Here is a 21,512-nt window from a genome sequence, read left to right on the forward strand (position 1 = left end):
CAAGTGTCTTTTACGTTAAGTGTGAACCCTTAATGAATTGATTCTTTTAAGGAGTGAGAGCACATTGGCTTCTTCCATCAAATATATATCATGTCTTAACTAGTGCAATTTTAATTTTGCCCAGAACATCACATCATCACTACCACTATATTTTGATATTATTAGTATTTAGTAGTTCTTCCAGTTTATCCTTTTCATTCACCTACAAGAGCCCCAAACGTATCTCCTTAGATGGAAACAAATCATTCATGACCTCAGAAAGCCTCCCTCTGTTCTCAGCTCTAACAGCACTTGGTTCAAAGTCCTCAACTTCAAGGCCCTATCACAAGGCCTTGAATCTCCAGTCTGGGAGGCCTCTCCCTCCCAGACTGGAGATATTTGGTTCTATCCCTTCCTAGATGAGCATATTTTTTCCTTTCTCTCCACTTTCCTCTTTCACTCTCTCATTTGTCATATCCATCCCTCCTTACACAGGGCACAATGGTGAGACTGTTGCATGTTGTTCTCTTTTTTGTCTCTTTAAAACTCATAGAAAACTTTTCAGCTGAGGATCTGTTCAGGTATCCTCATTTTGCCCAATAAACACATCTCTTAATCTTGCCTTCCATCTTCAGTGATGATTGTGCAGATGTCCAAGCCATGCATGTGATACTCCCACCCTCCAACTCTTCAGGACTGCAGGGCTTTGCTTGCACCTGGCCTTGAGAGCATATACCCTCTTAAAGAACGTATTTTTTTCAGTACCTACATTTCAGAAACACTTCACAATCCTGTTACAGAAACTCTGCAGCCAAGCCAACAGTATGCACTCACAGTTCACAATCCAAACAACCAATTTGGCTTTGCATACCGCCAATTACTTACAATGCACACACATTGTAAAAAAGTCACCTTGATGAAATTATAAACCATTTGAACACTGGAATATTTTCTAATCACTTGTGCAGAAGTTTAAACAGTTCAGCTCTCGAACAGGGCAAGAATCCATCCAGCTAAAGAAATTAACATTGTTGAGCTGGTTAATAATGTGTGGCAATACTGTAACGATTTTCAAAGAGATTTATGTAGGCTGACCATAAAACAAAAAAAGTTAGATGAAGATTGTCAAGCAGATTAATATGGGATTTCTTTGGGTCACTAGCTGCCAGAACCACTATTGGTATCTCTTCTAGAGGAAGTACTTCAGCAAGCATACTGTAGAGCTCCATTCTTCACTCTGGTCTGCAGGCATTCCCCAAGTGTGGATTAAGGAAAGTGAGAAATGCACCAGGTACTGCCAAGATCATTTCTTTCAATTATCTAATGTCTTCCAAAGGTCTCCCATCCAACTGATTTTGAGAACTAACCACATTTAACTGATTACATCTGAAAGATTTAGAACAGAGAACATGGCTGCAGGCATTCAGGGAGACACACACATTACCAGGGTGAAAGCATTTTTATTGCTTAGTGATTTCACCATCTGGAGAACATTATGGTATTAACGTGTATGAAATTATTAAACATTAAAAATGCTTTCTAAAAGCTATTAATGCCTCTTATTATGGAAAACCTTGAAGATGTGTCCCATGAAAATTACATTGTTCAGGTTTTGAAAATTTGTAACAAAGAATACTACATGTCATTAATATTTAAGAGCTGTAGAACTATGGTTTTTGAGTGAACAAAGAGGGTATATATAAAAAATGTTGTCTTATGAATTCCACAGCAGTTTATATGACCTTTAGCTACTGAAAAAGGTACTGAAGATAAATAATAATAAAAACAATAAAAAATACTCAAGACACAGAGGTGTACAGGAAACCCCAAGAAAACTGAATTTATCTTAAAATCTGTCTGGCGTCAAAGCAACACTTCAGGCAACAGCATTCAGCTGCTCAGCATTACGGGGTAACACAGAAGGAAGAAGGTAGAGCACATCTTCAGTGCCATCGTCACTGTGAGGAAAAACAACCTGGTGTCTCACATCCTTTCATTTCAGGATAGAGTGCACTACAGGTTGACACAGCAGTAACTTACACTCCATCCAACCTCAGAGAATTACCTTCCAGTTGTTGCCTTCCTACAAAGCTAAAAAACCTTTTAAAAATTGTAAGACTTTCTCTGGAAACATAAGACTATGAAGAAGAGGTAGTAGTCTCAACAAAATACATTAAAAAATCTGAAGATCTGAGGAAGATAATACAGCTTAGAAGTGTCTGTGGACATATTTCTTGATTGAAGCAAGCAACTTACTTAAAAGCTACTTTTTTGGGACCTTGGTGGGGGAAAAAAAGCTCAAAAACTACAGAAAAAAACATGCTTCTTCCTTAATAACCTTTGAAAGTGATTAATGTTTCATGCACTGAAAATGACATCTCTCCTTTCTGTGTTCAAACCACTGAAGGAAACATTAACAGCACACATCATTCATTTAATACGTTTGCCTTGCACATCTATTTCATTAGCAAGATTTTTTTTCTTTTCATAGACAGATCACAGCTTATACTGAAACAGTTTCATTTCCACAGTAACACGGAGTAATTTTGTATGGTTTTATAGGCTTTCACATCACTTCAAAAGCAGAGGCAATAGTGAGAGCAAGAATTTTATTGCAAATGAGACCAAGTGGCAACAGAATACAAAGGGCAAAGCTGCAGAAAGAGATGGAGGATGAAGGGAATGTAAGCTCTGAGCAAGGAGGCAATTTTATGGCAGAAAATAAGTCACTATATTCAGTATGTGACATACATTTAATTAAACTTTAAATTGAAGAGACTTCCCACAAAGTAGGCTAAAGAGATGTATACAAAGAGCAAGTGCAGCAAGGTAGGAGACAAACTTTCCTTAGGGGAGAAATGACTCCTCTTAAACCAAACACTTTGGTGAGTTTCCTGCTCCCACATGGTTTTGTGTCACCCAAAAGTAGAACACCAAAAAGCTGCTGCAGACTATGACAAATCCAAGGGCTGCATCTCTCCTACAAGCCACAAGTTCCCTGCTACAGCTGTAAGTGGAGGACATAAAAAGACAGTGATTTTTATCAGAGCAAAGAGAGAAGGTGGACTGATTTCATCTCAGCTCAGAACCCCTCTATGGGCAGTAGCTTTAACACCTGCACATACTAAGGGCCCTCAGAGCTTGCTCAAGAGTTTTATGACTCTTCTCATTCTTTGAATGCCAAAAAGGCACACAACATATCTTCTCATACTAAAGGATATATCAGCATGGAACAAAGATCACTGCAAGCAGACTCCAAAGGCAGTTTTAGGTCTACAACTTGCATTAATTTATTCACTTAGGAAAAGCTAAGTTCTGCACAAGTTGACATCTCTCTTCCAAGTAAGCTGCCAGAGCTGGCAGGAGCAGATTGCTTCTAAACTGCAATGACTGAGCCATTTGTTTGGTATCAGTTGCAGGACTGGTGCCAACCTGAACACACAGACATGAACTAAACTGCCCAAGGAATATAGGCACACATAAGATTTAACACACATATATTTACTACTTAATACTGAAGTTTAAAAGCTCTGAAGAAGCATCAGGACTGGAAAAAATCCATGCATTTATGCAAGTCTTGTTTTCACAAGAACATGATTGCCAACCTAGCCAAAAACCTCTTTTAAAATTTTGTATATTATTTTAGGTATTTCAAGGAAATTGCCTCAAGCTGTCACATTGAAAAGCAATGGCACACTCTTCTAGCATTCGTCACATATATATACATACCTACATACACACACACACACACACACGCGTGTGTGCACACGTATACATACACACTTCTTCAACCTTTATTTCCTTAAAACAATTAATTGGAATCTTCCACTTCAATTCTTCATGAATTAAAACATTGAGGAAAAGTACACAGAGGATTTTTTTTCTAAATTGGGTACGGATTTGTAGCACAAAAGGACCTGTATTACACAGTCAATATGCTTTAACCAGAAACATCAGCTCTGCCAGCAGACTCCAGTATTTGTTTGTTATTTGTCCTTGCTATGAAGGGTGCAGAGCAAAATGGGAAACCACTGTATGTTTGTCTTCCATAGATGTTCAGTTTTAGATTCACATAACAGATTTGAAAAACAAGTCCAGTCTTCAAAGATAAACCTTTGGGGGTTTATCATCTCCATGTTTATTTGGAGTTATTTACCTAACATGAACAGCAGAAAAGAAAATGGCAAATGATAGAGCATAAAGTTGAAAAACCAAACTTCCTTTTAAGATGCACCAAATTGCTTCCTTTAGTGGGAATCAAAGCCCTCAATAAGTACTATAGAGTGACTTAGGTCTTTGTGAAATGAAACCCTTCTTATTCACTAACCATTTGCCTGCCAGGAGGTACAAGCAGACTGGACACAAGGGCTGCGTTTTCCACATGGGACATGATCACACAATAATACACATTTACTCTCATCCTATCACAGCATCTGCCTTTGCTGTGGAGGCCACAGTGGGAGCCAGGAACATTCCCTTCACACAAGAAAAGGCCATTTTTTGGCTGATATTGCAACATAATGTTTAGGATGGCACAGTTTTCCAATAGCAACAGGATTAAACAATGCAACTACTATACTAGCAAATTTTAGCACAACTAGAATGTTCTGCCAGTCAGAAGTTCAGTAGGTGAAAACAGCCAAAGATGACACTGACCTGGCAGTAATTACCAACTGAAAAGTGGTGATGAATTTACATAGTGACAAAGCCTTAAAAATGATAAATGGAATCCAGAGCCACAGGAGCAAGGCTGAACATTGAGCACCACAGTAAAAATTACACACAAGTTCCCACACATACATAATCCTGATCATACATTTAAGAAATAAATAAATAAAAAGAGAGACCGAGGCAAATGAAATGAAGGGTGATTAAGGGAACAAGAGGATCATGAATCCTTATACCTCAGCAAATAAAAGCCAAATAGTACCTTATCAATATAGATACAAGGGAAAAGAACAAGAGCTTTTTAAAGTAATAACAGCTTACAGAAGAAAAAAGGCTGCATATTTGCCTCAAATAAGCTTAAAGTGCTACTTATTGAGGAAACTGCATTTATACAACAACATTCTAGTGGAACAGGACAAGTAAAATGGAAAATCCTATTATTTTAGACAGAGCTCAATGTGTTTATAATAAACTAATGGTGGGATGTGTGGAAGGTATACTTCCTCAGAGTCTGTGAATGAATGGAAATTTCAATTTGCTAAATACAAGAGCATTGCCAGTTTATTTTCTGTATTGATTAATGGATGCCAAAACCTCTATTTAACATCTCTCATTATTACGTATTTTTCCCCAGTGCAAAAAAAGTAATAATTATACCACAAAATATGAAAAAAATCTTTGAACTGCTTATGAAAACAGAGTTACTCTTTACAATTCCATTTTATAGTGCTCACTACAGCTTATTTTCCCATATAACTGAAATACTTAACCAAGGCAACTATTTTTGTTATCTATCTACATGGTCATTATGGATATGACAAGGGCAAAAAGTTACTTCACTTGTATAGACTAGTATCTACTCTGCAGAGAAGGTTGGACCAAACTGACTAATATAATTACAGTCAAACAGAAATAAATAAATAAAATTCAACAAGGAAAGAACAAATCCCTTCCTCCCCCCAACTCAGGGCATCACTTTTTTTCTTTATTTCAAGTTAGAAAGAATACAGAGTGTACCTACACTGAAGGTAACATGGCTATTAAAACTAGTAAAAACATAATCTCGTTTGTTTTTGTTGTCCACATCACGGATTTATGATAGTACCCTCAAAAAAATCGTTTTGGAGGCCATTTCCAAGGTAAGCATTAGGTCCCCAAACGATGTTTAGCAATGAAAAATTAACAACAAAGTTTTTTACTAAAGTTATGAGTTTAGTACTAAACTAAACATTCCAATAAGCAACAGCAAAGTTCTTTTAAATTGAGATGAGCAGGAAGTTCCTCCAGTTCTGGACTTACCCTGCAGGAATGCTGCTTCTGAAGCATATTTTCGTATAAAAAAGAAGGTACCACCAGCATTAAGAGATATGAAAAATTTGACTGTTCCTACATTCAGGAACATATTTTGACCTGATTGTTCTGAGGTCCTCAGTTAGATTTTTTGCCTTCTGAACTCAAGGAATTTTATCAGCGTTTTATCAACACTATACATAGCTAATGGAAATCCCATTCTGATCAATGTGGATGATTAAGTGCTTTCACATCACTAAGTACACTAGCAATACACAAATAGTGAGTGAATACTATAGAGTGAATACTATAGAAAATCACTGGCATATTTAACAGAAACAAAATAACATTCTAATGCTGGATTCTCACATGGGGACAAGGGGCCAACATTATCAGCTGCAACAATTGCTATAGTAACAAACAGTCTCCAGAAAAAGTTAGTAACAAACTGACAAGTATTTAATGGTCTTTATATCATTATTCACTCCCCAAAGTGGAGTAAAAAGGCAAATGCCAACTTAACTTCAACTTACCTTAGCTGCGTTATACTTAAAAATATAATTAAATACCTCTACACACACATATGTATATACACACATCTACAGACACAGAGAGAACTTCAACATCACGTCCTATTTGCCTATTTCATGAGGCAAAAACTCATGAAAGAAGTCCTACTTGTGTGCATGAAACCCAGTCACAAGCAGCTGATTCGTAATAGCTGTTTTCTAACTTGCCAAAGTCAAAGGCAAGTCAGTCTGTTACTCTAACTTACCTCCTTCCAGTATTTCCCTCTCCTGCTTTAAGCATTCACACAGTCATAGAATTTTCAAGGTTGGAAGAGACCTTCAAGATCAAGTCCAACCATCCATCCAGCACTACCACTATAACCCATAAACCACATCACTTAGCATCAGATCCAGATGCCTCTTAATCACCTCCAGGGACAGCAACTGCACCACTTCCCAGGACAATCTATTTCAATGCCTGAACACCCTAGGAGTGATAACTTTTTTCTAATATCTAATCTGATTCTCCTGTCTCAGTTGAAGGCCTTTTCCTCTGGTCCTATCACTGCAGGGACAGTAGAAGTGACCAACTCCCACCTCACTACATCTTCCTTTCAGGGAGATGCAGAGAATGACACAGTCCCCCCTGAGCCTGCTCTTCTCGTGACCAAACAAACCCACCTACCTCAGCCATTCCTCATAAGACATGTTTGATAGTCCCTCCATGAGCCTTGTTGACTTTCACTGGACAAGCTCCAGCACCTCAATGTCCTGGAGGTGTCAGAGGGGCCAAAACTGGACTCTAGGTGCAGCCTCAGCCACACCAAGTACAGGAGGATGATCATACCCTTGTCCTGCTGGCCACACTGCTCTGGTTCAGGCCAAGATGCCACTGGCCTTCTTGGCCACCTGGGCACACTGAGCTGGCTCTCAACAAGCACCCCCAGGTCCCTTTTTGCCCAGCAGCTCTTAAGCCAATTCTCCCCCAGCCTGTAGTGCAGCAGGGGTTTGCTGAGACTAAAGGGCAGCACTTTGCCTTATTGAGCCTCATGGAGTGGTCCTTGGCCCACTGACTGAATCTGCCCAGGTCCCTGTAGAGCCTTCCTACCCACAAAAGGATCAACACACTCACCCAGGAAATTCACTGTCTACAAATTTACTGAGGATGCCCTCAATCCCATGTCCAGACCATCAATAAAGATGTTAAATAGGACTGGCATCAAAATCAGGCCCAGGCAAGCAGAGCTAGCAGCCACCAAATGGATTTACCTCCATTCACAACGGTCTGGGCCCAGCCATCCAGTGTTTTACCCATTAAGCAGTCCACCCATCCAAGACATGAGTAGTCAGTTTTTCTAGGAGCAGTACAACTAAAGTAATAAAGTCACTGCTGTCCAAAACATTTTTCCAGCCATGAGTTAGGAAGTCAGACTGGGCAAGTTGTTAAGCATACTGCAAAAAGAATCTTAGCACACTCAAGGCTCTCTGCCCCACAAAGTCTTGTATATCTCACTCCCATGATAGAGTTGCTACCTTCAAGTATATATGTCAACACCACAGCATGGCTAGGAATTTAAGAACAGAAAGGTGTTTATTCTTGGACTTAAGAGACTAAAAACTAAGGGTAAAAGATTTGGAAGAGGGGACATGAGCACCAGCTTCCTATGGCAAGGATGGAGCAATGCCCAATGCATAGGTTTGGTACAGAATTCTTTCTTGAAAGTAAAAACAACAATCATTTTTTGCAAGGATGTAACAGACACACTCCATAATTCTAAGCAAGCCTCAAGTATTAAATCCCACAAAAGAAATGCATATACATTTACATGTCCCTATTAGACCCTTCAGTACTATATTTTTAAAAACTATTTTGTACTGTTTGACCATATTTTCTATGGTAGTCAACTATGCTCAGTTAGGTGCAGTTTTTCCCCCTACCAAATGAAGAAAAAAGAAATCACAAAAATATAGCACAGAAGAAAAGGATGCAGAATACTAGCCTCTGCTTTCATTCCATCTTGCAGGCCAGATTCATACCCAACATATTATTATTTAAAAACAACAAATATATCAAAAGCACATAACAAAACTGTTTCATTTGATGAGTTAGGCACTTTCCTAAAAGCTCAGTCATCACATACATTTTTGTAGCTAAATCCCCTGACTTCTAGAACTCAACTGCACTTCAGTTGCAGCTGATAAAAATGGCATAAAAAGTCATTGTGTTTTGTCATGATCCACAATAGGAACTTGTGCAATTCTAGTAGGATAAGAGCTGGTCCATAAGATGGGCCTTTTCATGATGAAAAGTCATTATGATAATAGGTGTATTACAGTCTACAGCAGTAAAAAAAAAGCTTTCAAGAAAGGCTGAAAAAAGCTATGTTAAATTGAAGGCAAATATATATATATATACAACACAGAACAGAAGGACACAGATCTAACCAGAAAGATAAATTTAAATCAAACTGAAAGCTAAATTCTTTAGCTTTACAGTAGAGAGTCTGCAGCAACTACTTGGAAGCACAGCTTATTCTCCAAAGGACTTTGATGCTCTCAGAAGCTTGGTTATCACCTAGGCACAAGCTTTAAACATGTGTATGTACACATGCACATTTCTGTGCGTGCAGAGTTACAGTGTATGCCTCATGTAGCAGCAAAGCCCACATATATTTCCACTGCCTTGCAGCCACATATACTGCTAAAGAAATGCTGCATTTCTTCAATGCATTTGTTTGTACACCATGAGGAGCTCGTTCACAGATGCTGCACTGAGAAAGGACCCCATGGACAAGCACTTCTCTTATAACAGCAAACGCAGAGTCAAAAGAAGCAGTGTCCCTGGTGATCAGATTTTTGTCCTTCAGATGTTAACTTGTCCCTGAAATGTTTGTAAAAAATAATAATAATTAAAGAAGAAAAAAACCAAAGGCAAAACAGTTTAGGGACTCAAGTGTTCTAAATGCATAGCAGAGCACTTGAAAGCACTCCTGAAAGCATAAAGGCCTTCAAAGTAACAAGCACATACACACAAGAAAAACCCCAAACCAACCAACAAGAAGCCTACCATCCTATTTTAAACTTATTAAAATGAACAGTTTCAAGTTTCTAAATAAAATAGCACAAACCAAAAATTAAAACCAAACAGACAACCTGTCCAGTCAGAACTTCAGGTTTCAGCTTTCAGTATTCAACTGTATGGTTAAACCAACATACTACAGAAGACTTATTTTAAGCCTCTATTAAAATATTTTTAAATGTTCATCTTTCTAAAGGTAAAACTTCAACAATGTGTTGAAAGCGTATCTCAAGAGTACTACATAAAAGATAATGGAAATGTAACTCAACACCACTACATTTCAAAAAAAAAAAAAAGCTAACTCCTTTCCTAGGTTCATTTTAAGACTAAATCATACATAAAACAGCACTCAAGAAGCCTGTATCAGCTACCAGGCTGCTTATCCTCCTCCAGAATGTCCTAAAATTATACCTCTAGCTCAAGATGTTCTTTATTTTTGAAAGTATATGAGGGCTTTAAAAGATTTCTTACAGGCATGCCAAAAATCTTTGCTTAGAGTAATACCCAGAAGCTAAAAATATTGCAGCAAGGGTGGAACTACACATTTATTTGCTCCCCAGCTCCAAATATGTACTAAAAAGTGACCAACCTGGCACTCATCTTGAGCTTAAATCAGTACCCGACACTGGTCTGATGGAATAAACTCCTCAAAGCTGGCAATTCTTGCTACAATTTTAATACATGAGGTACTTCAACTATTTTGTGTTATTCCATGCAATGAAGTAACTAAATAAAAACATATTGCAGAGAATATGGTACAGCAGCATATGCTGATGATGAGTTAATATATGCCTTCTCACATAAGAACTGAAAAGAGCTGAAAGCGCTTTCGTAATGAGAAACATAAAATAAAGCAAGAAGACTTCAAATGATCCAGCTACATTTTATGCCTCCTTGTCTACCTGAAGAAAACTCCCAAGGAAAATACAAACTGGAAGAGTAGCTAGGAAGCTTATTCTTCTAAAAAAAGACATATCCTACTGTAGTATTCCACTAGGTTTCAAGAGTACATTTAATAAGCTTTTATTTCAAATAATTTTTGTAACTCCCTCAGTTTACAACTTCCAGCCTCTCTCTTTTGTAAGCATTTTCTGTTTAAGTAGAAATATGTCTTTTGATCTCAAAAGATGTGAAGCTGGAAAGTCAAAGTCAGGAAAAAGTTATCTCTGTGAGATTTTTCTGAGTTGGGTTGAGTCGAGACACAAAGAATAGTCCAGAACAAGTAACAAAACCCATCTACACTGGGGGTCAGGAGGGAGCAGGAGGAAACAACTTGTGGACTGTCTGTGTCTGAGAAAACTAAACACACTTTCAGTAACTCTCTACTATTCCATTTCAACTAACATTAATCTTCAGAAAGGCTATAGTAGGACAGTTTAACAAAACTATTAGCCAAAGCATGACCAATTACCACAATCAGATCTGTACATGTAAAATACAGTTATTTTAGAACTTGTAGGAAAGAGAAAACTTTGAAAGCATAGGTAGTTCTGGAAATATCTATAGAAACAAATGCTTCCTGTGTGATTAGGTTTACTTGATTTTAAGATAAAGTAGAAAACTTCAAAAAAATAAAAGTAAACATAAGTGTTTCATCTTGCTTTGCTTCACAAATTCACTTAAAGTTGGCACTAATGCAGTTATTCATCTGTTATTCTCATTCTAAAAATCAAGCTTATTCCTTGTACAGTAATAGAGCACTGTAAAGACTGATGATCTGATGAGTTTAAACGAGATATGTCTACAACAGTTGTGCCACAATTGCAGTTGTGCCACTCTTTGAGTTAAACACTTGAACACCTAGACTTCTGCAGTAGACATCTGTAGAAATACCACCTAGATATATACAATATCACAAAAGTCTTGAGAAAATACTTCCAACAAAATTACAGCAAACTTGAGGGAAAAAATCCAACATGGTTAGCTTTAAACATTCAGAGACACTGAGACATGGGTCAGGATACCCATATGCAGAACTAAATACACATTTCTAATAGTTTAGGAACTTTTTTTCTTCTTGTCTGTGGGATCCTTTAGTAAGTCAAACAAGAACTTACTCTTAGAGGAAAAACTTTTAAATACTTGCTTTAAGAATATTCAAACATTTGCAACTGACTCAAAAACAGTTAGCTAGCCATTCAGTCCTCCAAACAAAGGGCTGCTGTTAGATAAAAACACATCGGAAGGAAGGTGTAGCCATGCATTTTTCATACCAGGGACATGAAAATATGTCCCAGAGTCTTTCAGCAACTTGGTAACTGAGCACAAAGTTACACAATTACACAGCTGTAAAACTCCAAAATGGCACAATAATATTTCCTCTTGGGGCAGGGCAGAAAACACAGGACACTAAACCTGAAACTAAGACAGGAATGTAAGAGACCTTAGCACTCAACCAAGTGAGAAACAGCCCTCCTAACTGGGAAGCACGTATCAGATGCCGTCATACAGTGGACTACAGCCATAGGTTTGTGTGTTCTTCTGCACATCTCCATGGTAGCTATGGGAATGCTATCCATCACAACAAGGATGCCAGAAAAGGTATCTCCAGCTCTTGCTGTTGTGCTGAGCCACACGAGAAAACACCTATGACTCAGAAACATGCAACTATCAGGAATGATTCTACTTTCTCACCATGATTTTCCTCAACTTCCCAGCCAAGCTGATCATGACAGGATCAAGAAGAGCTTAGAAGACAAGGAATCCCCAGGAATCATGAAGACGAGAGGCAGGGCCCTCAGGCCCTCCCCAAATTCCCCACATAAAAGAGCAAATTAATGACAGGAGGTTATGTAGAAAGCCATAGGGAAAAAAAAAAAGCAGGAAATCTGCACAGCACAGTCGCGCTGGCAGCTCAAGTGAGGACCAGGCAGAGGCACACAGGGCAAGAGTAACGACCCAACTTGGAACCATGGTTAAAGCAACAGGATATGCATTTAAGGATTTACAGTTATTTGTATCGTGGACACACAGAAACACTATACTACAATAGTATGATTTTTCTAAATGGGTGAGAATCACATAAAGTAAAGAAATTTGATATGTACAGTTAACATCACTAATCAGGTAGATGTTGGTAACAAAGAGTTAAGGCAGCACACAAGCAATCCTGTATCAGAAAATGTCCATTTATGCAAGAAGTTCTAAGGCCTCTGGGATCATCTGATTTCTCTTCATATACACTTAGAGACCCCTACTGCAGGGGTCCACTCTTATATGCATTTTTATCCTAGGATCACTGATGTTTTCTTAAAGTATTGGCTGCATTTATGTAACTACCTAATGTCCCTGTCTGAATTCAACAACTTAACTGGGGGTGGAGCACTGCTGCTTCAAGACTGATCATTTCAGTACCCAATATGAGCAAAATACCATCCTATCATCAAAGGCACCCACGCCTCTAATGCTTCTGTTTGATGCTGGGTTGAACTCAAAGCTTAGTACTGATCTTCACCAAAAAGAGAGAGATAAAGCCTCAAATGACAGATTAAAATACAACAGGAAGGAAGTCTTAGACTAAAACAGAAAATATAAAGTATTTTTAGAAGAAGAGACATAAAATGGTTTACAATGTTCTAGTACCACCGCAGACAATCAAAATACCAATGTACTGTAAAGGAAAAGTTTCTGAGTACACAGCTTGATCCAAAGAGGCATTTTCCCATGACATTTACTGCAATATTTACTGTAACTACTGGGAATCAACAACAAATAGGATAATAGAGAGCTTTTTACTAAAAGAATGTTGCAGTAATGAGACTGTATTCTATGGCTGTCCTTGAATTTTGGAAACGAAGCAGAAAAAAACAATGGGAAAAACAGATATATCATTTATGTGGACTACTTATATGTACAAAGTATCATATTTTCTTTCAACATCAACCTACACAATACCAAAGGAACACTACTGTATTGGATGCTTTGGAGGAATGTAGTTTTTAACTCTAAAGTGAACACAGCAAGATAATCCTTATGAGTCTCTTCTGCCTTAAGATACTACATGATTTTCATCCAGAGAAAGGGAGAAAAGGCTACAAAAAGAAAAGCTTTGCTAGCATTTGAATATATGGTACAAATACATCAATGAATTGTCTTTAGACAATTTTTATGCTGCATTTGACATTTTTTATTTTCTAAAAACCACATTCTCTGATAGTATTTACACCCTGACAAAGTCTTCTTCAATTGTTATAGCTACTTATTTCATACACAGCATTTCTTTTAGTCATTTTATGGAACTACACTATTTGATCTGTTCAAATCTCAGGTTATAAATTACAAAATGGTCTTCTAAAACCCAAAATATATTTTTTAAAGCCGAGGGGGGGGGGGAGGCGGGGGGAAGAAAGGGGGAAGGGAAGAGAGATAAAGCAATCCGACCTTTATTTCAAATCATCCTCTATACTCAAATCCCAAAACAAGGAAGTACACAGCATCTTAGCTTTTTAGCTATATTTTTGTTTTAAAATAATAGAAAACATATGACTCACTAAAATCAAGCTTATTTCTTCATTCCTTTAAAATAAAAACCTTTGAAAGCTTCAAAATTAGTGGAAGAGAATGATAGCTTGAAATATAGATTCTGAAAACCAAAAAGCCTGATTTGGGGGAGCAGAAGATGCTATGACCTTACACAAATGAACAGACTTTTTACAGAGATACTTTGGACAAATTTGTCGGGTTTATTATACCTCAATCATTACAGCATCATCAAAACTAAGGGTAAATTAAAACATAATTGAAAAAATATACCAGAACAAGGGTGGATCTTCTGTAGAAAGAAAATGATCCATCCAAAATACACTTCTAGCAGATACCTTCTCATGAAGCAAGGAAATGGACTAGATTTAGACTACAGTTCAGCTGTTGCTTTCAGACAATTTGAATCTAAGCTGCTGTCAAGATAGCAGTTCAACACTTTGCTAGTCCTTTATTCCTGTCTACGACCACCTCTTTTTCTCCTGATGCTTATGCTCAGCAAAGTGGATTCTCCCCTGTTCCAGCCCGACACAGGGCTGCCCAAGTCCAGCAGAACAGGACAGTAACCAAAAACAGACACTAACTCGCGTGTCCTCCTCCTTCTGTCCTCCATTTTTCACAAGGACCCTAAAAACACTGTCATTAGATTCCCACTCTTAGCAATCTAATGACTAATTCTTTATTTGGAGTGTAGGAGCCCCATCAGCAGACACAGAGAGAGGCTCATCACCTCAGTCATGAGTCACTTAGTACATGGGAGTCCCAATCTTCAGACCTGGCTTCAAATATAGCAGAACTAGAATTTAACTCTAGAAAGCTGAAAAAATAAGAGTGGCTCACTGCAGGCCTACAAATATCCTCTTATCTTATTCATTCTTGCAACAAAAAGTAAAATTAAAAAAAAAAAAATTAAAAAAAAACCACAAAAAAAAACCCAAAAAAAAACAAAAACAAAAACGAAGTTGTTATCCTCTTCTTGTCAGCAAGCATATTATGCATATAAGATACCATATGCTTCTGGCTAGCCCTAAGTAGCACCAGAACAAACTCTGACAGGCAGCCAGTCAACTACACCAGCTAAGCCACGCAGCAAAGATCAAGCATTTCAGGTTTTGTCAGCAACTCTTTGACTTTCCGATCCAGTTCTTATAAAAGAAATCTAGTAAAAAATGAGGCAACAGCGATTCAACTCTTCCGGAGCTAAAAGGTTCCCATGAATTTTAATGTAACTGTTTCCAGCTTGCATTGGTCTTCACAAATACATACAAAATACAAATTATTTATCTTACTAAAATCAACTAAGTTCATAATAATCTTGCAGCTCAACAGGACTCAGTTTATTACTTACATAGAACAAGAGGACAAAAGTGCAACTGGCTATACAGGAAGTCCTGGTCCCAATTGTAGATTTTGTGCACATGTATCTGAAGGAATATTCCCCTTCTAGCACATAGAGAGCATTTCTGATCTAACACAGGAATGAAAAAGCACACAGAAACAGTTTCAGTGCCCCAGGGAAAAATATCACTCTTTTCACCAAATAATCTAGCAATCTGCAATACACAGATCTGCTCAGGTGGAGTATCAATACTGTTGTACAGCACAAACTACGCCAAAGCACAAATGCAGCTTCTCTTTCCAGACACCTCATTTCACTCCTTCCCATCTAAATAGGTTTAATGCTGGGATAACATCCTAAGCAGCTTTGTCTTAATCATCTGCATTTTCTCAAGCAGCTTCTGCACTGGCAACAAAGATTCTTCAGAATCAGACAGAAATACTGGTCAGAAAGCAGTGGGGATTATTGCAATGCCCAACACATTTTTTCTTTTATTCTCTATTACACAGACCTAGGTCCTTCAAGAGCAACTGACAACGAAGACTGGTGTCACTCTATTCCAGATCTCATACAAGCATGAGTTTTTTTCAAAAAGTTTGTTTTCAGGTCTCAATCCTACCATGAAAAGCTGAGCTTCTGGGCAGTCATATAAACCAGTCTCCAAAACTGTATTTTTTTTGTTCCATCCCCCTTAAGATCAGTGCTTGGAGCCAACATTTCCTGACATTGAACATCAAAATACATTATAACCATGGTGACAATATTATCAGTTTTCTTCCACAGATTTGTCCCCAAGTCAAGCCGTAAAAACAAAACCAAAACCCCTTCCATGATACAACTGTCAAGGCAGAATCTTAATGCTGCCACCTGATACAGATCAGCAAGCATCACATGGCCATAAGGGCTGGAAAATAGCTTTGTACAGACACAGCCCAAACACATCAGAGTGTACGATTAGGCTGCAGATGTACCACGCAATTTGGATGTCAGATCAGGAACCAACGGTCCTATATAGTTCTACATGGATTTCCATCAACACCAAAAATGCCTTCCCTTCCCTGCCAGAGCCACAGGTATATTATCTCACAGTAGCATTTACAACACATAATGAAATAGGCTCGAAAAGCATCTTTCTATTATGAAGTAGATTTGCCCCTCTAAGATTTCTACCTAATTAGTACTCAGCATGCCGCATTTTCTTTTGTTCACCTGTTTACATACACTGAAACCTACAAAAGCATTTATAAATGCTCACCTTTTCCTGGGCCATTCAGAAAAACACTGTTACACAAATTTTTTTTTCTGACTTTTTGACACTAAATACCACATAGCCTCTTTCTGTGGCCCATTTAAATGGATTTTTCCTGATTAATGGAGGGAGTGCCACAAGAGCAAGCACATATTAATATTAAATAACTGGTAAAAATAAGTGAAATAATATTTATCATATTAGGTTTCACCCTTTACCCTTTCTTGTAGTTGTATGCTCAGCCGATTTTTATCTATGAAGATAGTCTTGCAAATAAAAGTACAAAAAAAAAACAAACCCAGCCAAACAATACCTATTTCTGCTTTTGTAAATAACAAACTTGAGTAAGATACATCTGAGTAATTAAGAAAATACAGACCATTCTTCAAATGCTACAATGTATTCTAAGAGACTGAGATGCAAAGCAAACAGATATGCTTATCTAAACTTGAAAAGATCTGCTTAAAACAATCTTTCATGAACAATATATATATCAAATGCAACAGCTTCCTGTCAAGGATTGTTCCGAAACCCTCTAGGTAATACTCTAGCAACTTACAGCATAGCAACACTTACAACATGGCCGCAGTAAATTGTCACGAATGAAAACTGTAAGACACAAGTAGAAATATATATGGTAACAGCAATATGCTGTGAATGTTTTCCTCCCTTTTTTCCTTACAGTCTGTAGTTCACATCCTGATGCAAGCACTGGAAGATAATTATGGTGGAAAGAGATTGCAGATACAGGTACTTACCGCGCAAGATGAAAAACTCTGTAAACAAATAGCACACTGCTAATTTATACTGTCACTTACCTCATAGGACCAAACGCACTGAGTTCCTCCAAACCTCCGGACACACCTGCCCACTTCCACATCCTCATGAGTGGTGTACATTTCTCGAAGGCATTCACCTATATGTGGCACCATCCTCCGGAGAACTTCCCGGCTGAAGATCATTCCTGGCCCTCCCATGCAGAAATTTTCTCCAGGCTCCAGCCCGAGTTTTCCGAGTTCTTCAATATTACCCAGACCAGTCTGCCCCAAATACAGAGGTTTACTGCTGTTCAGTGAGCGAAGAAACTCCTCCAATTTTTCACCTGAAAAAAAAAGGACAAGATTTACTGTTATTTGTCTGACTACTCTGCCAGCCATCTCTTTTCCTGTACTTCAAAGTTTTATAAAAATGTAACAGGTATCTGACTCAGAGGAAATTACTTCCAAAGCAATATCCCAGACCTCACAGAAAACATCCTTGGACAAGTTAACAGGGTTTTTTTAATTAACATTACAATGACATTTTCCTTCCAGCCACAAGCTGGAATATGGTCAGAACTTAATTTTTGACAGTGAACATGTTCTGTTCAAACAATACTGATGGAAAGCACTTGCTAGTAAAGAAGTCCCTAAAGTTGGACAATTTGGACACTATAGTTCCAGGCTGGGAAGGAAAAGGAATCGATGGGAAATGCCAGATAAGATTTAATACATTAATTTTAGAAAGTATCAGAGCCAATCTAAATTAACTAGGAAACACAGGTTTGATTACAGACTAATTCTTGGAAAGAAAATAAAACTCTTGTTAGTTTCAAATAGTTCCAGTGCTACAGTGTTTATCATCACTTAGCTAGTTATTTTTAGGAAACTTTAATATTTACTTGAAATTAAAAGTTTCTGGATTGATTTAATTTGGTACCATGTAATCAATTAAAGACAGGTTCAGTACTCCCATCGAAATGAGCTCAAAGAAAATACAACTTTAGCCTGCAACTGAATGCATACACATATATACATGTGTAAGTCTGTAAATATTTGACAGGTGAATGACAGCTGATGAGCAGGAAGCCTATTAAACGATTGGAAATTAAGTGACAAACAGGGAAGGGTACAGCTACCGTTAATGAACTTACAATAGTGTAAGCAACCAATCTCACAACCTGGGCTTACGCTTTCACCTTCAGCTTCCCTTTCGTAAGCGCAGGACACGGCACAAACAACGCTAGCCTCAAGCGCAGACCAAAAGGAAGAAGGCTGCAGAACATCACGTCCTAACGGTGCTGTGAAACTCGCACGGGAGCAGGGCTGGTGCTTCCCGGTGCCGCTCGCTGCACTCAACAGCAGCTTCACTTGGAGCCCGCGGCGGCTGCGCTCGCCCAGCCCAGGGTCGAGGCAGGCGGGGAGCTGGTACCGGTGACAGCAGCGCTTCCCAGGAGTCCCGCACCGACTCCACCGGGGGGCCGGGGCAAGGCAGGACCGCCAGACACCCCGCGGTCGGGTCGTGAGTCCTGCAGTGCCCCGCAGCCCGCCGCGCCCGGTCAGACCAGACCCTCTCCGCCGGACCACGGCGGAGGCTCGTCCGCAGGATCGCCACGGAAGCGAGGGCGGGGACGGCACAACCGGGACCACACGCCCATCCAAAGGACCGCTCACCGAGCCCGGCGCGGTCCAACCCGCAGTTTTGGCTCTCCAGTGAGTCGCGGCCTCCGCAGAGACGGCCCGGCCCGGGCACGCCGGGGTTCCCTCAGGGATGGGGCGGCTCCCTGTACCCCGCAACCTGGGTCTGGAAGCAAACGCCGGCGGGGCGGTGGCAGGTCGAGGCGCCCCATGCTCTCCCCGCCCCAGGCGGGAACCGACCACGGGGGGACTCCAACGGGCTCCCAGACACCGCTCCCCTTCCTCCCTGCCTCCCGCCGGCGGGATGCGCCCCGGTCACCTTTTATGTAGACGTCGTCGTCCGCCCGCATGAACCACTCGTACTTGTCCAGGTAGTGGTCGTGCATGTACTTGATCATCATGAAGGACTTCTTTTGAGGCGGGTAAGAGTCGTCCACTCCCGGCAGGGCAACGACGGGCAGCGGGGGCATCCCGGGGGGCGCGGCGGAGCCCTGGCTGGAGAAGAACTCCACGCGGCCCGGCACCGAGGGCGCCCACGTCCGCTGCGCCGCCACCGCCCGACTGCCCAGGTACTTCTGGGCCGTCATCACCCCCACGTAGAGAAAGTTGCGGGGCTTGGTGCAGCCCTGCGCGCCCCCCCAGTCCCCGCTCCCGTTGTGGCTGCCGCCAGGCCGGCCGCTCCGCTTCTCGCCTCCTTCGTCCTCCTCCTCCGGCTCCCCTTCCCCGCCGGCAGCGGGGCTGGAGACCGTGCCCTCCGCCGCCGCCGGGGGCAGCTCCCAGGGGCTGCTCCTGAAACTCGTGCCGCCCAGTACCGCCGCTGCCCCCGGCGGCGCCTGCTGCCCGCCCGCCGCCGCCGCGCCTCGGGCCGCCCCCGGCCCCGCCGCGCGGCCGTAGTAGGAGCAGAGGCTGGCGCCGCGCCGCTTCTTCTCGCTGAGCTCGGCCACTCTAGGGGCGATGAGCCAGGAAGCGGCAGTGAAACCCAGCACCAGCCCCAGCACCACGCTCAGCCAGGGTCTCCGGGATCGCGCTGCCATGTCGCGGGAGGGGCGGCTCCCGGAGCAGCGCTACCGCCGCCGGCGTCCCGCCGGAGGCGACCCCCGTCCCGCGGCGGCCTCAAGCGCGGCGTCTCCCGCCGCGGGTCTCTGCCCCGCCGCGGCGGCCCCGGGCGGCTGCGCTGCTCCCGAGTCAAACTTCTGCGGGCGGCAGGGCGGCGGAGCAAGAGCGGCGGCGGCTCCGCTCCGCTGGCACCTTGTCCCCGCCGCGGCTGGTCCCTCCCTGCCCCGCCCACCGCTCAGCCTCCCCCGCCCCGGCCGCCGCGCTGCGCCCACCGTCTTCCTCCGTGGCTGCCGAGCGCCTCACCCCGGAGAGCTCCGCTGGCGCCCCAGCTGCGGCGGGGAAGCGGCGGCCGCCGCCGCCGCTCCGGAAGGAAACGATTTTTTTAGATGCCTCTCGCGGATCACCCGCGCCGCGGCCTCGACACCCGAACCGGCCCCGCCGCCCGCTGGCGACCCTCCTGCCCGCTGGGGCGGGGGCAGGGCCGGGGCCGCCCGCCGGGCGGTGCGGAAGGCTGGGGCGCGGTGGGGCCGCCCCCGGCAGCCTCGCTTAGCTCTGGATGCCCGGTGCGTCCCGGACCCGCTGTAGTAGCGGGCGAGGCCGGGGTCTCAAAAGCGGCCGCGGCCCGGCACCATCCGAGGGCGGCCACGGGGCGTTCCGCCCGGTCGTCTCCTCCAGAGATTGTGGAGAGCAGATCGTGGAAGGCACCCGGTCCGGGGTGTTGTGTCGGTAGGAGAGATGCCCTCTCCGCTGCCTCCGCTCTAGCCTCTGCCTTCTGCCCTCGACAGTTAACAACTCCCCTGCTACAAGTGCCTTTTACTGTGGCGTGGATTCCCACGGCCTGAGTATATAATTATTTTAGTAGTATTAGTATTATTGGTATTGTTAATATTGCTTTGGTTCTCATGAACTGCAAGATCCTGGAGCATTGATTCCTCATCCTCCTGACCTCTGGGTAACCTCGGTGTAACAGCGATGTCCACAGTCCAGCATGACTGGCAGCAGCAATTAAACGTTAAGGACACTGTGGATACAGGGACAGTTTTAATTCTGAAGTTTAAGGTTGCCTGCATATCCTCCATATTTGTATGCATCCCTTATTTAATTGTGCAACATGTCTATCTCCAGCAAAAGGCATAAATTGCTCTTCACATCCATACATCTTTTCACTGAAATACATCAATACAACAGATCCAGTAACATATATTTAATAGTTTTCAGCAAAACCACCCATTTTGTGGCTTATCTGTGACATTGTCTATCACTTCTTGTGACTTTATCAATTGTTAGACATATGTCAAGGTGGGAGGAGGAGTATGGAGGCTGGTGGTCTGTGATGTTAGTAAAAGTATGCAAATAGTGAGAGAAAAATGTCAAGCCTTTTGGGAAAATGATACCACTTTACCCACCTAACAAAACAAGTCTACTCTCCATAGTCTTTAGCTGTGAAGAGGTCACTTATTGAAGTAAT

At 41.6% G+C, this 21,512-nt stretch overlaps 1 protein-coding gene across 1 annotated transcript in view; it reads right to left on the reverse strand.

The window, feature by feature from the left end:
* Positions 1–20,196, reverse strand: part of CHSY3 (chondroitin sulfate synthase 3) — a 141,765-nt gene extending 121,569 nt beyond the window's left edge. The window contains exons 1-2 of the mRNA XM_036403816.1: positions 19,308–20,196; positions 17,411–17,694 (exon numbers count right to left, since the gene is read on the reverse strand). Coding sequence (XP_036259709.1) covers positions 17,411–17,694; positions 19,308–20,022 — 999 coding nt within the window. The 5' untranslated portion in view covers positions 20,023–20,196. The remainder of the gene's footprint in view (positions 1–17,410; positions 17,695–19,307) is intronic.
* Between the last annotated feature and the right edge of the window lie 1,316 nt (positions 20,197–21,512).

This window comes from Molothrus ater, chromosome Z (assembly GCF_012460135.2).
Source record: "Molothrus ater isolate BHLD 08-10-18 breed brown headed cowbird chromosome Z, BPBGC_Mater_1.1, whole genome shotgun sequence".
NCBI classification, from domain to species: Eukaryota; Metazoa; Chordata; class Aves; order Passeriformes; family Icteridae; genus Molothrus; species Molothrus ater.